The sequence below is a fragment of the Meriones unguiculatus genome, chromosome 7 (genome assembly GCF_030254825.1).
Source record: "Meriones unguiculatus strain TT.TT164.6M chromosome 7, Bangor_MerUng_6.1, whole genome shotgun sequence".
NCBI lineage: Eukaryota > Metazoa > Chordata > Mammalia > Rodentia > Muridae > Meriones > Meriones unguiculatus.
Genome location: NC_083355.1, coordinates 27,694,236 through 27,713,472, shown reverse-complemented (window position 1 = coordinate 27,713,472; position 19,237 = coordinate 27,694,236). Strand labels below are relative to the sequence as shown.

The following is a 19,237-nucleotide window of genomic DNA, read 5'->3' as shown; positions in this document are numbered from 1 at the left end:
GCTTCCCTAAAGAAAAACAGTGAATGAGAAACCGGAAGGGAAGCCCGTTTCCCCGGAGGCCTGGGTTTCCGAGGGTAGCGGATCCTCCAGTAGCTGGTCTGATAGGGAGGCGCTTGGCGGTCGCGGTTACCCGGACTTAAAGAGCGGCCGTTGCTAGAGGAGGGAGGTGAGGGACTTTGCGGGCAAGAGTTGCACCTGATCTGGGAACCTGCAAAGAGAACTGCGGGGTAAGTAGCCTTCTCCTGGGCATCGCAGCAGGAAGGGGGAGAGAGGGAGGAGGGGGGCAGGAAAGGGAAGAAAAGAAGAGGGCAGGGAACGCGTTATGAAAGAAAGGGGGGAAAAATCCTTCAAATTCCGCAGCAGAGGGAGAGAGCTTGGCACAGTCCTCTCGAGATGAGTCCCGCACGGCTCTTCTGCAGGGAGCGTGCAGCCGCGAAGTTCTCTTTAAAGAGAAAAGAAACTCCAAGCCTCCTGGAGGGGGGACCGGGGCAGCCAGGCGGGGCGGAGCTCCAAGTCTGGCTCCTGGGGTCCCGGCCGGCCGAGGTGGCTGCCAAGGTGGCCTCAAGTGCCCACGCCCAGCGACGGCTCCTTATGGCCTCGCCGCCCCACCCGGGACGGACTTTGGCCTCCGCCCCCCGGATGCCAGGCGGCCCCTCTGACGTGGGGACTCCGAGGGGGGCGGCGCGGGCGCTCACCTGGCCAAACCTTCCCCTACCCCCTCCTTCTCCTCCTCCTCCTTCTCCTCCTCCTCCCGCCCCCCCCCCCCCCCACCTGCCCTCCTCCTCTCCGAGTGGGAAAAGCGCCGGGATCCGTAGGCGAGGAAATAACGACCCCTGCAGTTGCATTGCGGAAAATCTCGGCGGCGGCGATGGAAGCAAGGCAACTGCGGGGTCCGGGGAGCCCCGCGAAAATCGCAGACGAGCAGAAAGCGCGCGTGTAACGCGGGGGAGTCTGTGAGCCCTCGGGACGCGCCGCGCTCCCGGGAGCCCAGCCTTGGGCTCGGAGTCCTGGAAGCATCCTCCCCCCGCCCCCACCACCACCCCGAAACCAGTTTGGCGGCGGCAGGCGGCGCGCGGACTTGGGGAGCAGGGAGGGTCATCGGAGACTGCTGCTGGTGACCGGTGGTTCCAGGCAATAACCCCCGCTTCTCTTTTTTTTTTTTTTTTTTCTGTGCGCCCCGTCTGCTCCTCTACCCCCGCCCTCCGGAAGCAAGAAGAGCGGCTGGATCGGAGCCAGCAGCCGCCCCTCTGACCATGCCCCGGTAAAGGGGGGGGGCGGACTTCGAGGCCAACTTGTCGCGGACTACCCGGGCTCGCCTAACGCACGGGAAGAGGCCGAGAGCCCGGAACTGCCCCGCTCGGCCCGGCAGGGGGCTGTTGTCTATGTCTTCTCGTGGCGCCCGGCGGATCGGGGTCTTGGTTTTGCAGGCAGAGCCCAGCACTGGTGGCTTCAGGTGGCTGTCACCGCCTCCGCCGCGGTCACCGCGAGTGCTGTTTCCACCGCTGGTGAGGGGAGCCGAGGCACGAGAGCGGGGAGACCTCCGAGGCGACCAGGCATTGGACATGTGTCAGCACATCTGGGGAGCGCATCCGAAGAGCCCGAGGGGAGATTTGCCGAAACCTTTCAAACTGCGCTATTGATCTTGGGGGTGACTGCCCCTGGCCGGCTGTCGGGTGGGAGCGCGAGTGTGCGCTCTCTGGAGAGTGTGTGCGTGTGTGTATGTGTGTGCCGTGTCGGGCTCCCCCTTTCCCCCCTGTTTTCCCGTCGAGTGATGCACCTGGAATGAGAATCGGAGGATGGAAATAGTCTGGGAGGTGCTTTTTCTTCTTCAAGCCAATTTCATCGTCTGCATATCAGGTATGGGACGTGCTGGTGTCACGGGCGGGCGGTGTGTTCTGTGCTGATATTTGGAATGAGTGAGGTTTTACCTTGTGTAGACTTAGGGCGGGAAGGGAGGACGTGGCACGGCCCTTTTTCGTTCTGTGGATTTGCTGTCTTCCGAATCCAAGCCTTCTAAGCCCAAGGTTGTGGACACGGGGCTTGTGGGTCCGTGTGTGTGGGTGTGTGTGTCCGTGTGTTTGTGTGTGTGTAGGTGTGCCGCTGTGGGTAGGATCTTTGTGGCGTCCTGGAAGGGAGAAGAGATGGAGACTGAAAAAAAAGAGGAGGCAGATGGGTGTTGATTTTCAACTGCTTTCCTGGCTGAGAACTCTGGCGCCGAAATCTGAGCCTTGGCATCCTCCACCCACAACCCCTGGCTTCCAAAGTTCCCAAACTCAGTGGTTTCTGGCTGGCGAAATGGATGCAGAGCCTTGCTCTGGTATCTAGGCACTTTAAAGAGACTGCGGGAAGATGCGGGACTGAGTGGGGAATACCAGGAGAGACTGGGGTGATGAAACCCCCCTCCCTCCCTACGTTCCCCAGATGCTGAAGAATGTGGTGTTTGAAATTCTGTGGCACAGCCCTCCCACTCCAAACACGCCTGAGACAACACAGTATTGGAAAGGCTGCTTTAGATTAAGGTCTTAATTCCCAGTAGCAAGGATGTGGCTGGCTCAGTTGCTGATCACAGGTTACTTGTGTCAGCTTGTGTGTCTTTCTTTTCTTTTCTTTCTTTCTTCCCTTTTTTTTTCCAAGCAAATGAGACTCCAGAGTGTTGAGGTGAAGCTTATGGCAGGGCTTGTGCCTGCCTGTACCTGGGTATCCTGTGCTGGGAGGAACTGTCGTTTCCAAGATGTATCTTTCTAAGTGCAGGAATTTAGGGTTGGAGGGACCTGTGTAGACATTCCCCAGGTCTTTAGGCTCCTCCCACTGACCAGCACCCACTCCATTTCCCTTGCACCTGCCATGTAAGCACTCAGGGGGAAGACCATTTGCAGTGGTGCTCCCTCTCTGCCTGCATTCCCTCTGCAGAATTAGGGATTGAGCCAACTTCCCATGAAGTCTCCATAGGTGGAGGAGCAGGAGCCCTGCTTCTCTGAGCAGACACACTGGAGCAGCTTTGGAGTAGGACAGGTTTTTATGCCTCCTCCTTTATTTAGCCTTGCCAGTCCTCACCCCTAAAACAGACCTGATTCTGGCTATTAAAAACCCTCCTGTCTTTTCTTCAAGTTGGACCCAGTTCTAAATGCTGCTGCTGTTTAATTTCAACCTTCTCTAAAGACAGAAGGGGAATCTGTTACGTGAAATCATATTTGGAGCGTGGCCACCCTACTAAAAATCATGTCACTGTAATACTTGAGTGAGTTATAGCCACATAGCAGAGGAGGGAAGTCCGTGGTCATTCCCTTCCACACATGCTGGGAATTGTCTTACTCTTTTGTGTGTCTTTCAGTATAAATCCTGAGGTGACTTGTGAGGGTTTATGAGTCCTGTGTGCAGGGATGGACTTGGTGGTCTCATCTTACGAGACCACATTATACATTCTTTTTCACTGTGTCTCTCCTTCTTTCTCTACTTTCCTATGATTTCACTACCTAGAAAATACGCTTTTCCTACCTCTCTCTGGCATCATAAATTATTTTCAGAAGAGGCATCTGAGTCCCTGTGCGATTGAATAAAGTATGACGTTGAGTGAGGGGCTGGACTCCCTTAAGAATCCTGTTAGTCCCCAGCTGCCACCCTTACTCTCGCCAGGCAGTAGACACAGAGGGAAATAAACTGAGCAAGAGTCTGTTCTTACCCTCAGAAACAATTATTAGTGGGATACCTGTCGTGGCTGCATTTGATTTGGTGTGTCAGCAGCTAAATTATTCAGCTAGGAACACGGGGAGGAGGTTATTTCCATTCCAGAAGGGGTGTTCTGGTGTGTGTGGCCTCTTTGCATGTATTTAGTAAATAATCATCATTGCGCGTAATGAGGGGGATAGAGCTGTAAGCAAAATTGGAGCTATTAACGAAACAGAAAACTGGGTTACCATTCCGAGTGCCTAGTTAGGATCTGCACTGCTTTGCACTTCATGGAAGATGTGTAGGCACCGATGCAGCACTGTGTGCTTGGTATTTACACACACTGGACTTCAGAAGCCCGTTCTGTCTCTGCAGCCGAGGGGCTTCCTCCTAGCAGCACAGATACTTACTTCATTGGGTTTCACGGATGTCTAAATTATGACTAGCGATATAATCACGACTCACAATGGCCACAGTTTGGGGACCTCAACTCTTTTCTCTCCCCAGCTGACAGCCTGAGGATGTGTTGGAATGCGCTGTACTAAGGTTGAATAATTATACCTCAGAGAGGGCTTCGTGGGTCTTTCATTTCTGTTTCTGTGATTTGCAGTTTTAATTTACTCATGAATGAGTTCCAAGGGGAACAAAATCCTTGGATCATAAAATCTACTATCACACATTTTCAAATATAAAAGGGGCGGGGGCACTTTTAAACCATCCTAGGATGAGCTTCCCAGGCCAGTCAGAGGGTACTGATCCATGTTCCATCACCAGACAGTGAAGGATTCTGCATTGTTAGGCTCGGCTTCACTATTGAGGAGCATAAGGTTGGGAAAGGCCAGGCAAAATCTGCAGTTTACACATTTTGCAGGAGGAGAATACTGGTAGGAACTTTTCCTACAGAAGGTCTGTGAGATGGATTTCATTTGGTAACCCTTGCTGCCAGGAACACTCTGGTCTTTGTAACTCAGCATTTTGTTAACCCAAGGTCCGACCCCTCAACACACATGCACACACATGCACACACATGCACACACAGCAAGGAGGTTCCTTTCGGCTTTATTTGGTTATGTCTTATAAAATATAGAAACTTGGGCTTGGTCTGCTCAGTAGCTCTGCTGAAATAATCCGGCTGGCAAAGGGACTAAGAGCCCATTTGGCGAGTGTTAGCTTGCTGCTGAGCAAGGAGCATTCATATCTTCCAGTGGAGGGATCATACCAATTTTGGCAAGTTAGCGACAGCATGACAAGGCTTAAATAGAAATGCTATGGTCTGGAAATTAAAGGCATATCTAATTTGGCTAAAGATGCAAGGTCTCAGGGATCTCTAAGGAGACCAGGAAGGGAAGAAAAGGGGAAAGAAAGTTGATAGGGGGAGAGAGAAATGAGAATGAATTCACTAGCTAGAGGACCATTCCCTTGTCTACAGAGCCAGCTCAGACCAGTGAGAGTGAGTACTGAGCAGCAGAAGGAGGGAATTTCCTGGTCAAAAGACAGCTGCCTGATTCAGTTTGTATGCTGTACTCCACGAACCCACTTACATAACCTCGCTCTGTGCCACTTTGTTCATGGCAACAGCAATAGCCTTTCAATTATGAGACACTATCACATATTTTAAATTTAATGTGGATATTGGATTTGTTCCTTCGTAGAATTTATGGAGAATAATTTAATAGGTGGGGCAACCAAAATCCATACAAGTTTGGAGAATTCACATCCAGGTCTGAGTAAAAAAAAAAATAAGCAAAAAATTAAAAAGAAGAATCTATACATCATTTAAGTTGTGTTTCAAGACTTTTCAAGTTTGATTATTTTCTATTTACTTGATTTTTAAATTTTTGATTTGTCTAATTGAAAGAATAAACTATGCTAAGTGATGTTATTCTTCAAGAACTTGGAAGTAAAAGTTTAAGGCAATTATCCTGTAAAGCTAGAAATACAGTAACATAACACGTGAGAAAGTCAGAGAAGCATATCCCCTGACCTCACAGGTGAGGGAACTGAGCTGAGTCAGTGAGCTGCAGGTTCAGGGGCAGACCAGATCTCGAGGAAAATTAAGGTAGAAAACACCCAATGCTGACCTCTGACATCCATATATATACACACATTCATACATGTGCATATGAATACACACATACATATATACATACACACATGCATACATACATATATACACACATATACATACAACACAAACACACATACATACATGCAACACATACAAGTACATGCATACATTTAACACACAAACACACACACACACACACACATACACACATCATCCAGCACTATTTGTAACATACTGCATGGATCCCGCTTTCAGGAATAGGTTGGGCAAACCAGAATTGCATTGTTATTGACCTTCTCATGTAAACAGGACGAGTAGCATTAGGTTTTAGTGCATCATCAGGAAAGTTCCGTGCTCATTCCTTTTACTCAATATTAAATGAGACAAGGCTTGGGAAGTCTCATATGTCACCTAATCAGTGCTTCTTACCAAGATCATCAGGCTTTCCCACAATCTTCTTACGTATTATGGATCAGTATGGACTCATCTTTTCCACACTGGAAAACAGTGTATGCATTCGCTATGAGTTGCAATATAATATTCCATTAAATAAAATCAAACCCCACTCTAATGCGCTAAATGTGTCATTAGCAGTATGATTTCTTTACATCAGTGGTTCTCAACCTTTGTAGTGCTGCGACCCCTTTAATACAGTTTCTCATGTTGAGCTGACCCCAACCATGAAGTTATTTTTGTTTCTACTGTATAGCTGTAATTTTGCTACTTCTGTGAATTATAATGTACTTATCTGATATGTGACCCCTGTGGGGGCCATGACCCATAGGTTGAGAACCACTGCCTTTAGTTATTTTGCTGCGTGATGTCATAGTCAATGGCAGACAACCATCATCCTGGATGAAAGTCTCCAGGCATCAAAGAGAACCTTACCAAGCAATAGAAAATTCCAAGAAGGGAAATGTCCATGAGAAGAATTCTTCCCTTGGGTACACATAGATTGACTGACATCTGAAGAAAGCAGGACCAAATACTTGCCTCCTCATCTGCATTAAGTATTTTGTTTGTATTTGAGTTTTCAGTTCAGAAGAAATCTAAATGTCGTAAGTCTATAAGGTACCAAGTCCTTAAAAGAAAGCATATGGATGTCAGAAGGCTCACCCCATAATCCAACCCTACTCTAGTCATAAATGGTACATGCAGTTGCCTCAGATTTTTATTCCTGGGTTCCTCATGTGTAAAATACAGTGCTTTTTGCATTGTCTATTTTGAAAGGATCGTTTGAAGCAACATCAGAAATGATAACACCTCCTTCCCTTCATGCTTCGCATATGTAAATTGTTCATATTATTGGATAAGCCAAGATTAAAACACAGTTATGAAAACAAAGATGAGAGGTGTGCAGAGAATATGGAATGATATAAATAATATGAAAATGCTTAATTGCTTAGATGTAGTTTAGTATAATGCATTAGTGTGTCTAATGTTAGAAAGTAGTAGGAATGATATCTAATTGTCTAATACTTATACTAATAAATAGTATAGATGAGAAAACATGACCATGAAAGAAAATGAAGATATTAGACATTAGAGTTTGGAATAAATGAAATGGAGATCACATGAGCAAAAGGAAATGAACAAGAGTGAGTGAATGCTCAGCAATGACTATTACAACAGAAATCTAAGGTTTGCTTTGAAAAATACCGGGGTGTCAGGAAGAACCTTCCTAGAAAGCTAAAATACTAGAAAATACCATGTAAAAATACAACTTTGGATTCTCTTAATAATCACGTAGCATCATATTAATCCAGTGAACTGAAATCATTTCATAGTTGTTTGCAATTCCAACTGCTTTGGGTTTCAAGTTAGTGTTGACCACTTCAGTACAGTAACTTCTGTACTTGGCATAGCTTGTACCATTTTGGGGTCATAGATAGTTGAGGGTTTTATGATGAGGAAGGAGCTGATCTTTCTTATCTGTATGGAAAAATACAGGGTTGACACTACTTGGAGCTGTAGGTATAGCAAGTAAACTATGAGGATAACAAACAGATTGGTTGAACGGCTAAAATAATATTTGGAGTACAATAACAATGGGCCAAATTGTGTGTGTGTGGTAGGGGAGAATCAGCATTGGCTGTGGAGCAAACACAAGCCCACATGAGAAGGACAAGTTTGTTAGCAATTCTTTGGTAGGTCATTATGTGGTAGTGTGGAAGAAATAAAGGAGGCTCAGTGGGACTTGCATTTCTCATCTACAAAGTGGAGATTGGGGAAACACACATATCATCTGCCCTTGTATTTGGTATGCAGTATTTGATATGCAGTAGTTTCACATTGAACTGAAGCTTCCCTCACAAATAAGCGTACTTCGTCATGACTGATATCAATAACAACCTGCTGCTAATACTTGGAAATGTTTTCTGTAAGTGCTTTATAAGATAATGTGTTTCGTATGGTAGAGGGCCATAGACTGTACTGGGAGTGTGAAGGAAAAGCTGTTAGGCTCAATGTATGTAGGCAAGAAAGGGAAAGATTTATAAAGATGAAAATATTTGAACTAGAAAAAAATACATGAGATTTTGAAGTAAAGGGCAAGAGAGAAGAGGAAAACCATGAGGAAATAATAATATGTTCATAGCACAAAGCAAAAATGTCAAAAGTGCAGTGAACTGGGCATGCGGACTCAAGGGGTTGAAATAATTGGCTGGAACTGGGTTACAAACTAAAATACAGTTGCAATGAAGGCCTCTCAAGCCAAGACGAGATGCTGAGACCTTAGCATTTTTGTAAAAGGAACACAGAAAAAGGATGTAATCAATTTTGTGTGTGACTTAATAAAATACATTTGTGCTTTGAAAACAAAACAATAAATGGCCTAGAAACCAAATGCCCTCTTCATTCCTCACCACCTTTATTCTTGATGATAGAACCCACAAAATTATCTTTTTAAAATTCCAGCCAGAGTTATATAGTGAGTTCCAGCCACAAACAAAACAAATGAAACACCCCTAGCAACAACAACAAAAAAAGCAAACCTGGCAACAAGAAACTCTAGCCTCTTAAATCAGCTAGGGCAGCATGGGACATTCCAAGTGGCAGGCCAGATACAAGGAGTTGTTTCCCTAACTCTTAGGATCCAGCCTTACCTGGTATTTTTAAGCCTTGGTATTTGCATATTAAGCAAATGAAAATATCTTGACATTGTACTTGAATAATAACAATTGCATTTGTTAATTAGATGAAGGCACAAAAAAAAGAAGGAACTATCTACATGTGCATTTGTGTCCAGAAGACTTAGGCTATACAGCTGATGCTATCCTTGAATGAAACAGTTGGTCAAACCTCTACCCAATGTTCTGCAGCAGTTTTACCTAACTGTACTCTGCACATCCTTTCTTTCCAGTATATTGCATGTTCACTTGAAAAAAAAAAAAAAACATGTTTATGATCCGCCAAGTTACATACTCACTGTACCCTTTAAAAGGTACAGTTTTTATGAAGAGAATATCTACCTATCATTTGTTGGTGAAAAGGGTTTTCCCTCCCTTTCCTTATATCCTGTAATAATGACTCATGAGGCTCCTTAAAAATTATAAAAACACCTAGGCAATAAAGCTATGCTCTTTTCTGACTAGCTCATAACTTAAAATGACCATTTATTATACTCTACATTCTGCCATGTGGCTAGTTACCTGAGCTCAGGCACCATGCGTGAATATTGTGTGCCTGGTTCTATCCCAGAATCCCTTCTCCCTGCCATATGTCCCTCTTATTTTCTGCCTCAACCATAGGGCACAGGTCTTTTAATTGTCAGGTGTCGCATCCATACCATACACAATACTATCCATCCATCTTTCTCTTTCTTTCTTCTTTCTTTCTTTCTTTCTTTCTTTCTTTCTTTCTTTCTTTCTTTCTTTCTTTCTTTCCATCTCTATCATGTGTCTATCTTATCTATCATCTGTCTATCATTTATTTAGCTATATTATTTATCTAATAATGTACAGATAAATACAGACAGGTATACACACATAAAATGAAATAGTTTTCTTTGTGTACCTAGTCACACAGTGATTATTAAGCATATCCTAATCTTTCCAGGCCCTTGGAATCAGATTATGTCATATGCTGAAATTTCCCTGCAAGAACTTATTATTTACTAAGAGATGAATCTTCAAGGTATGTGGTAAATATTGTAATAAGGATAAAGAAAGTGTGAACAGAGAAGGATTATCTGACTCATTTTGAAGGTGAGGGGTAGGGAGAAGAGGGTAGGAACCATTAGGATTCTTGGGCTGCCTTGATTTTTGTATTGGCTTGGAAGATTCACTCTGTTTAACCAGGAGGGTTGAGATAGAGCAGTAGTCACAGGGATCCGTATCTGCACAAACAGAGCAATAAAATGGGTCACCGTGAGTTCAGTGGGTGTCACAAGGGTAATATGACCAACTAGAGAGTGGAATGTGAGGACGAGGTCAAGATGGAAATGTGTTCGGGAAGTATGGCCTCAATAACACTGACACTTTGCAAATAATTATGCCATAGAAAATTACCCCGTGCCACTCTGTGTCAGCAAGGTCTCCCTTTGAGACCCAGAAGAGTGTGTTGTTTGATCACTCACTTCATTAGAAAGAGATGAGTCAAAGAAATGCTTGCAGCACTGGTCTAGCCATGCTCCATTTGGCTGAGATCACTAAGTATTTTCCAGTGTTGTCTCTTGTTCCAGATGGCTTCCCAGAAGCCTTTGAAGAAACTCAGGTATAGAGTACAGACTTTAATCTCCTTATGTAGCATATTACTGGGGTTCTGTACTTTAGGGAAAACAGCCAGAAATCTATTGGTTTACCCTGTCTTTTGCAATATCTCAAGTATCATCTAATTTACGTTCTTATTGAACATTTCCCCATTTTCTTTTTCAGTTTTCATCTCAAGTAATCTTAAACATGAAAGGATCTCCAGCATGAAAAGTCTAGGGGAGGATCTTCCAATAATGAGATATGGTCTTGGACCGCCTTTATTACCAAGCCATAATTGCTCTTTATTGGTGGGATCGGGCTGTTAATAGGGTATCCAGGGTTTAGAGTTGATTACATTTACATGAAGGAGCCATCAGGATGGCAGGGGAGAGATTATACATGGTTATGAAGGAGACATCCTACAAATGGCTTTGCCTCCTGGTCTGGGAAAGGTGACAGTTTTGTCACAGCAGATGCAGAATTCATCCTCAACTCTGTCCAATGCTTCATGCCCAGTGGCTAAAGGGGCTGGCAGTAGGAAATGAAGCCTGTGACTTTCAGTTCATCTTTTCAGAGCCAAGTTTTCCTGGCTCTGCAGCACATTTGGCAGTGATGTCAGAATTGGAATAAACACATTTACTGGAGGATATGAGTCAACATATTTCCATTCTGCTCCTCCCCTCTATGTCCTCACTACATACACTGCTACCTTTTTCCCTGGGTGAAAAGAATGATGATGGCAGAACTTAATGAGTGATCCCAGCCCTTTCCTCTGAAGTTGGGATGAACAATAAATGACTCACAAGGTTCAAGAAGTCAATGCCTAAGGAAACCTATCTATAGCAGGTGTTTTTTGTTTCATGTTCTTTTCCCAGTGCCCATTCATCAAACAAAAGCTAACAAAACTATCCCTCTTGTGAGGCAGGCAATGGTCTAGGCATATGGTAAGATACAGGGAACAAAACGTCTTGATCTTGATCCTTGCAGAATATACATTGTAGTTTGCATTTCCCATGGCCCAGACTAGTGCCTGACATTTAGAAGAGGCTCAATAATGAACTAATCAATTAATACAAAAATGAACAGAAAGGTATGATTTAGAATTTCTTCTTAGCTTTATTAGAGAGTAAGAGACAAGAAATACTGTTGTAGGAAGCAGAGGTGAATCAGACCCATGTCAGCTCTATTCTTGCTTCTGCTGCATGTAGGTTCTCCAATGTGCAAGGAGTTAGAAAAAAAAGAAAAAAAAAAAAAAAAACAACCTAGAAGCCTGTTGGATATCTTTGTGTTTCTTTCTCAAATTGAACTCCTAGGTGTGCTAGACAAACCATGTTTATTTGAGGTAGACATGCACATCTGCTTAAGATGTATTTCAGCTCTTTTGTGTTCCATGGCACCATAGTAAAAACATGAACTCCTGGGTTCATAGATTCAGTATTGCTGCTTTATTTGTGCCCTCTCTGTCCCTGGTAGAGGTGATTTCATGCTATGCCATGTTTTCCATCATGGCTGAAAACAGCACTGTTTTCAGAGTTCACTGTCCTCTAATTAATGGTTTTATTAGAGTATTCAAGGAAAAGGTTCCCCTCCTTGATTCTTGATGCAGAGAATTACAGGAAATGACTGCTGGCCATGATGTTTTCAGACTTGTGTCAATTTTTTTTTTTTTTTTTTTTTTTTTTTACTTCTCATGTTATTTTCCACACTAAAACCTGACAAGAGTCACCTAAGGAGAGAAGAGTTTATTTTGTCTCATGGTTCTGAGACTTGGTCCACTGTGCCTGGAATGCCACCAAAATAGGAATGTGAGGCAGCTGGCTACACTGCATGTGCGGCCAGGAACCACCAAGCAGTGAATGCTAGTGTCCAGATTGTGGCTTTCTTCTTTTTATTAGGTATGGGAGTTTAATCCACGGGCCAATGCTGTCCTTATTCGCGGTGGAGCCATCTTTAAATGCTCTGTCTTAGACACCCCCTGAGATTTTTTGTTTGTTTACTTTTGTTTTTTTTCCCCCTTTGAGGTGATTTCTAAATCTTGGCAAGTTGATAATTGATATTAGCCACCATGTGAGTCTTCTGGATTTTTTTGAAGAAGAGTGGTGTGTCTGACTACCTTCTCCCCAGAGAGAAGAGCCACCAAGAGCCTTGGAGCTGAAGCAACCGAATACAGCTGCTGCTAGGGGCAAACAGTCTCCTCCTCATCTGGTTGATCTTAGCAAGTGTGTGGAAATGATCACTTGGGCAATTTCTGTTTTGTTTCCTTGCTATTTTAATTATTGGAGAGGAGATAGTTTGAAGACAAAATGTTCTTGTTGTTAGTTTCTGATCCCTGGGGTACAGGTTTGAAAATTACACTACTGGTCAGGAGGCAAAGCATCCAAGGGCATTCTCATTCTACGGCTGCCCTGGCTGTGAATAGTAATACATTTATTCCTTATCACCCATTTCACCATAATTACTTATCCCTCAGCTGCTGTGACTCAAACCTCTGTAGAATTAAATCCAAAGTAGGAAAGTTAATTTTTTTTTATATTTGCAACAAGTTCCATCCCTGACTTTCCCATTTGGAGAAGTTCTTTTGGGCTTTTTAGTTTGTATCAGTGCAGCGTTGTGCCTATGTAAACCTTACGTGTGGTCTTGCGCAAATGAGCCGGGGTGGTCTTTGGTGTTCTTCCTCCTGCCTTTGAAACTGCTGGGAGTAGAGGTTGACTATGTCAAGTAGACTGTTGTACTGGGTGAACTAATGAGTAGAACCTTGTTAAGCATCTACTATTTAGGCTAATTGTTCAAATGAGATGTTCTTCTCTCACCCCTTTTGCTTGCAAGGCAGAGATTACAAAACAAGCCACAGACCTCATTTACACTGTGACTCACTGGCTTCATTTTCATGTCAATAGTGTAAGAGTGTCAAAATTTTTAGGAAAGAAATATTTGGTCTCCATTAAGTGTTTCTCTGCCATTCTGTATTCCTCTGTTGAGAATTCTCTACTTAGCTCTGTACCTCATTATTTGGTTTGTTAGTGTCTAATTTCTTGAGTTCTTTATATATTCTGGATATTAGTCCTCTATCAGATATAGGATTGGTGAAGATCTTTTCCCAGACTGTAGGCTCTCATTTTGCTCTGCTGACAGTGTCCTTTGCTTTACAGAAGAATTTCAGTTTTACGAGGTCCCATTTATTAATTATAGATCTTTGAGCCTGAGCTCTTGGTGTTCTGTTCAGGAAGTTGTCTCCTGTGCCAATGAAGTTACAACTTCCAAAGTTAATTCATACATGCTTTTAAAAACTTTATATCTCAAGTATTTTCTCTTGTGGCTTCTTTTCTATAGCAGTTCAGGAAGTCTTGGATTCAGATAAATCCCAAAGCCAGTGGCATAACTCTTTTTTAATTTTTTATTAATTACACTTTATTCACTTTGTATCCCCCCATAAGCCCCTCCTTCCTCCCCTCCCAATCCCACCCTCCTTCCCTCTTCTTAACGCATGCCCCTCCCCAAGTCCACTGATAGGGGAGGTCTTCCTCTCCTTCTTTCTGATCCTAGTCTATCAGATCACATCAGGAGTGGCTGCACTGTCATCTTCTGTGGCCTGGTAAGGCTGCTCCCCCCTCAGGGGGAAGTGATCAAGGAGCAGGCCAATCAGATTATGTCAGAGGCAGTCCCTCTTCCCATTACTATGTAACTCATTTGGACACTGAACTGCCATGTGCTACATCTGTGCAGGGGTTCTAAGTTATCTCCATGAATAGTCCTTGGTTGGAGTATGAGTCTCTGGAAAGATCCCTGTGTTCATAACTCTTAAAAGCTTCTTGCTCACATGAGCAAAAGGCTTCCATCAGCATATACGCAGAGCAGCTTGGGATCTCCTAGCCCAGCTTTGTGTCCAGCTAAGGGAAAAGGTTTGCTGAAAAGTTGGTGTCTAAGTGAGAGTTTTATTGCTGTGAAGAGACATCATGACCACTGCAACTCTTATAAAGGAAAAACGTTTAATCGGGACTGGTTTACAATTCAGGGTTTTCATCCATTATCTTCTAGGGCAGAAAGCATGGCATCATACAGACAGACATGGTGCTAGAGAGGTAGCTGAGAACTTTATATCTGGATCTGTAGGCAGCGGGAAAAGAGAGTGACTCCTGTTCTAGCTTGGCCTTCTTAAGCCACAAACCCCACCCCCAGTGACCCACTTCCTTCAACAAAGCCACAACTCCTAATAGTGTCAATCTTTATGAGCCTATGGGGGGGGGCATTTCCATTCATACCTCCACAGTAGCCAATATTATTTCTTGTTATAGTTTTATAATAATATATGGATCTAAAATAGCATCTTTTAATAATTATATTCCATTATTTGGTGATGTGTTGTTTCAACTTTCTGCCTTCTTTTTTGCTAGCTTTTCAAAAATCTGTAGATAATTACTTCCGTTGAATTACTTCTTTAAAACAATTCTAACAAGTGGTAATTTCTCACTCATGAAATTCCATCTGGTTTTGCCATGATATCCTGATGTGTAAACTGTTTATAAGCTTCTAGATATACACCCATATTTGCTGTGAGGGTGTGTATATAGTATGGTAAATGTCCATAGTTCATTTTAACAGTGATACCTCCTTCCTTGGTAACGACTTAGCCAAAAACTGAATAGCCCTGGCATCAAGATGTGTCAGACCAGAGGCAGAAAGCTGCACAAAAGAGTACATGCCTCCCTTGGGTCTAGAAGTTTGAGACTTTGGGTAATATTCCTGGAACATATTTTTATTAAGTTACAGGGGGTAAGAGAATAAGCTGGTTTGCAGAAAATATTATTGGGATGGGAGTTTGGACCTGGCATAATTACTATTAGCTTGCTAGCTCTATGTGGTGGAGTCAGTCACCCACCACTGCTTTGACTCACAGTGTTCTGGTTTTAAATCAGGATCCTATTCTACCTAACATGGGCACTGTGGAGCGCGAAGAGGATTTTACAGAAAGTTTTGGTTGATACTAAACTTCTCCAGTTCTTGAAAAGCCAAAGTAGTAAGGCTTAAAGTGAAGAGAGAGACCCCTGTTGTGTGTGTGTGCATGGGGCTGTGTGTGTATGTCTGTGTGTCTGTCTGTATATGTGCTGGTGTGTATGAATAAGAGCATATACATGCCATGTCCCACACGGGATGGAGGACCTGGGTTTCTTTTATTGTTTTTCTGATCCATATGCCAGGATAGCTGGCCTGCGAACTTCAGATGATTCTTCTGCCTCTATCTCGCATCTCCCCTCTGGAATGCTAGCATTACAAACACACATACTACCTGGCCAGCCTTGAAGTAGTTCTGGGGATTTGAACTCATGTCCTTGTGCTTGTGTATCAAACACTTTTACCCACTGGGCCATTTCCTCAGTCACAGGCAGAACCATGAAAAAAGTGACAAGTGACTGTTTAGACAAGAAAGCATGAGATAAGAATTGTAAAAAGACAATCATCTAAACTGCATTTTTAGAATGGTGATATTCATTGTAGCCTCTTAGCAAGATCCTAGGGACTAATGTTAGGGTATATACTGGTTGCTACATAAAAATATTTGTTGAAAACCTCGCATATTATTGTTTTTCAATTTACTCTCAATTCTGCTGATAGTTACTGTATGACCTCATCTTAGTAAGTCGAATGACCTCATGAGTTGATAGCATCTGTCTGTGATGTTAAGGGAGACTGACATTTAGAAATGTAACATGCTGCTTGAGCTGTAGACTACATTTTGTATGTGATAGGTTTTGGTAATTGTTATAGTAGAAGCTAAAAGAACAAAAGACACGTTGTGTAAAATTAGGAATTTGGCAATTCTGTGTAAGACATGAGGATTAAATGAGCCAGTGCCTGTGAAAGTATTTAGCACAATGCCTGTGCATACAGAGAGCATAATCAGTTAAGGGTGGTTGAATTTGATTTGCTTAGTGAAACTAGGATGTTTGGGGAATATTTTAAATGTAAAAAGAGGGGTGACAGTCATGATTTCCCCCAGAATGATCTTCAGAGACAGTTTACTGGGTCTAACCCACAGTTTTCTTTATTACTGCTTATTTAATAGACACAGTTTCAGTTTTAAGTATGCTTTAAACTTATTAAGGTTTCCTGACACGGTTTCAGTTTTAAGTATGCTTTAAACTTATTAAGGTTTCCTGTGTGTGTTGACGCATGTCACCCTGTAAAAACCCAACTTGACAGGGGAGGCAAAAACAGAACCCTGATTCAAAGGGTTTTCATACTGTTGTTTTTGTTATTGTTGTTGTTGTTGTTGTTATTTAGTAATTGTTGACTCGTTGGCTAGAATAATAATGAAGAAATTATCTATCATATGCCAATCCATTTTCAGTAGAAAATAGAATACTTAACCTCACCTGCTCGAAGACTGTCACTTTTTTCTGCAAACTGACTACTTTGTTTTTGTTCATGGCTCAGTCTTGGCGTCTTTCTCCAGGTATTAATTTGTGTGCATGGCAACCTTAACCATGTTTTTGTCAATCGGATTGCAAATGAAAACACAGCTTTGATTTGTGTTTAATATCCACTTGGGAGAAGGATTTTTAAAATGATAATTAAATGCTGGGCTAGTGCTGGCATTCTGACATGGTTCATTTTTAAGTATTAGGTCTGAAAGATTTAGCAAAAAGGCATAAAAGAAAGAAAAAAAAACAACAAGAAAAAGGACAGATGACAAATGCTGCCTGTGTTAAGTAAAGACGAGTAAACTGTGGCCTGAGTATTTCTCTAGGGAGTCTATTTTAGAGATTTTTTTCGGAACAGTAAGGCTTTCTGTGAGATTTTCCCCCCAGTCACGTTGTCAGAGGCTGGATTACAACCGAGAATGCAGAGACTAATGGCCTGTTGTGACTAATCCACTAAAACCTCAACTCCTGTTTCTCTTAAATTGATTGAACTTAGAGGAGCTGAAGACAGATCCAGACCAAATATCCTGGTGTTAGAGTTACATGATTTAATGAGTTCCAAGAGCTTAAAAGGACATGCAAGTGAGGACCTGGGAACCCTTGTAGAATATTATCACCTCGGTAATACTTCTCTTAGTAATTATTTACTAAATCTCAAAGTTTTCTTCCATAATCTTGTTTTTTTTTAACGCCTTTCACATGCATAAATATAAAATAAATTGTACTGCCCAGTGGTTAAGAGCACTTATTCCTCTTGCAGAGAATCCAAATTAGGCTTCCAGCGCTCCCTTCAGGTGGCTCACAACTACCTGTGACTCCAGCTTTCAGGAGGATGCGATGGCTCCGGTCTCGTGTGCACATGCGCGCCACCACACGTGCACACCGTTAAAGACGATAAAAGCTGTTCCTTAATTGCAGCAATGTAGTCTACATGTTATTGCGAATGCAGCTACTACGAATATTTTGGGTTGTTTTCAGAATTGTGCTAGATAAACATATCGGTTTTGTTCAATGAAGTCATGTCCACCAAAAATGTAGATAAAATAGTATGGAATATGTCATACACACAGTATATAACATTGATAATAATCACAACTTTATGCTAATACAGTGGGCTTCTGTTGGACGAACTATGACGAAACTATAAATTTAAAATCCCTTTAAAGTAGACACTAAAACTATAATTAATGACTCTGTAAGGGTAGTGTTCGTGCCATGCCCCCTTGTGGAGGTCAGAAGACAACTTTTTATCGGTTCCAGGGGTTGATCTCAGGGCCCTAGGTTTGTACAGCAAGATACCTTAACCACTGAGCCATGGGACTATCCCTAAAAGCCTTTTATTATTAATCCAGTGCCCTTGAAAATAATTAATAGGGATATAATAATGTATGAGATGTGGTCATAATATTGGAGATTTTGATTCAGAAAAAAAATTATTTGGAAACGAGGTTTTAAAATGCTTTGCTTATGCAGTCACAGAAATAAGCTGCCGTTGTTTGTACCAAGAATGAGTTTGCAGTACAATTATGCTTTCACTGTGCTTCCTAGAGGCTGGCAAGCTTTGGGGTACTTAACTTCTACATCGTATCAGTCTTTTAATCTGTAAAATGGGGTTAAAATAGCCGTTTCATTGAATTGGTTTTAATAACTGTTAATGAACCTATGAGATTAAGCACTTAGTACCATAATCGGTCATTTTGTAACTTCATAAATGTGGCAGATTTGTAGCTTCATGTTGCAGGGTAAGATGTAGGCAGCCACAGCTTCTCTGAAGACACAGAAGGTTCTCTGCTTGACTTGTAGGGACCACAATTCTAGAATATTTTAGTTTCTTCTCTTGACTCTGAAATAAATAGGTAGACAGATAAAGATAGGTAGATAGATAGATGGATAGATAGATAGATAGATAGATAGACAGATAATGGATTGATCCATTCATCCATACATACATACATAGATACATAGAGAAAAAGCTCTCACGACACACATTATTCCTCCGTGTGCCTGTTCACTGTTCTATGAAAGACACCTGTGTCCACTTGTTCTGGGTTTTGTGGATGTCTAACTTTATTCGGACACACCTGAATATCGTGTGGGCCAACCCAACACATTCTCCATGGCCACCCAGAGGCTCTTTTTCTCTCAACTTAGTGATTTCTACCTCCTCAAGGCCCCCTTGGTCTTACCATCTCCAGTAAGTCCATCACTTCTCTTTCTCCCTTTGGCAGATGAAAGTCAGTGTTTATCTAAAGTTTCATATGTTTCTCCCCCCAAATCCAAGTATAGCCTATTCATTGATTGAATTTACTTCTCCGTTCAGAACTATACCTTCTTCTACATCCTTCAAGTCTACCTGCTGACTTAAGTTGTAATTCCTTTTCCCAAATTCACAT

General features: G+C 42.6%; 1 protein-coding gene across 1 annotated transcript in view; it reads left to right on the top strand.

The window, feature by feature from the left end:
• Positions 1-1,219: 1,219 nt before the first annotated feature.
• The window catches only part of Ca10 (carbonic anhydrase 10), a 505,400-nt gene continuing 487,382 nt past the window's right edge, over positions 1,220-19,237 (top strand). The window contains exon 1 of the mRNA XM_060386982.1: positions 1,220-1,857. Coding sequence (XP_060242965.1) covers positions 1,797-1,857 — 61 coding nt within the window. The 5' untranslated portion in view covers positions 1,220-1,796. The remainder of the gene's footprint in view (positions 1,858-19,237) is intronic.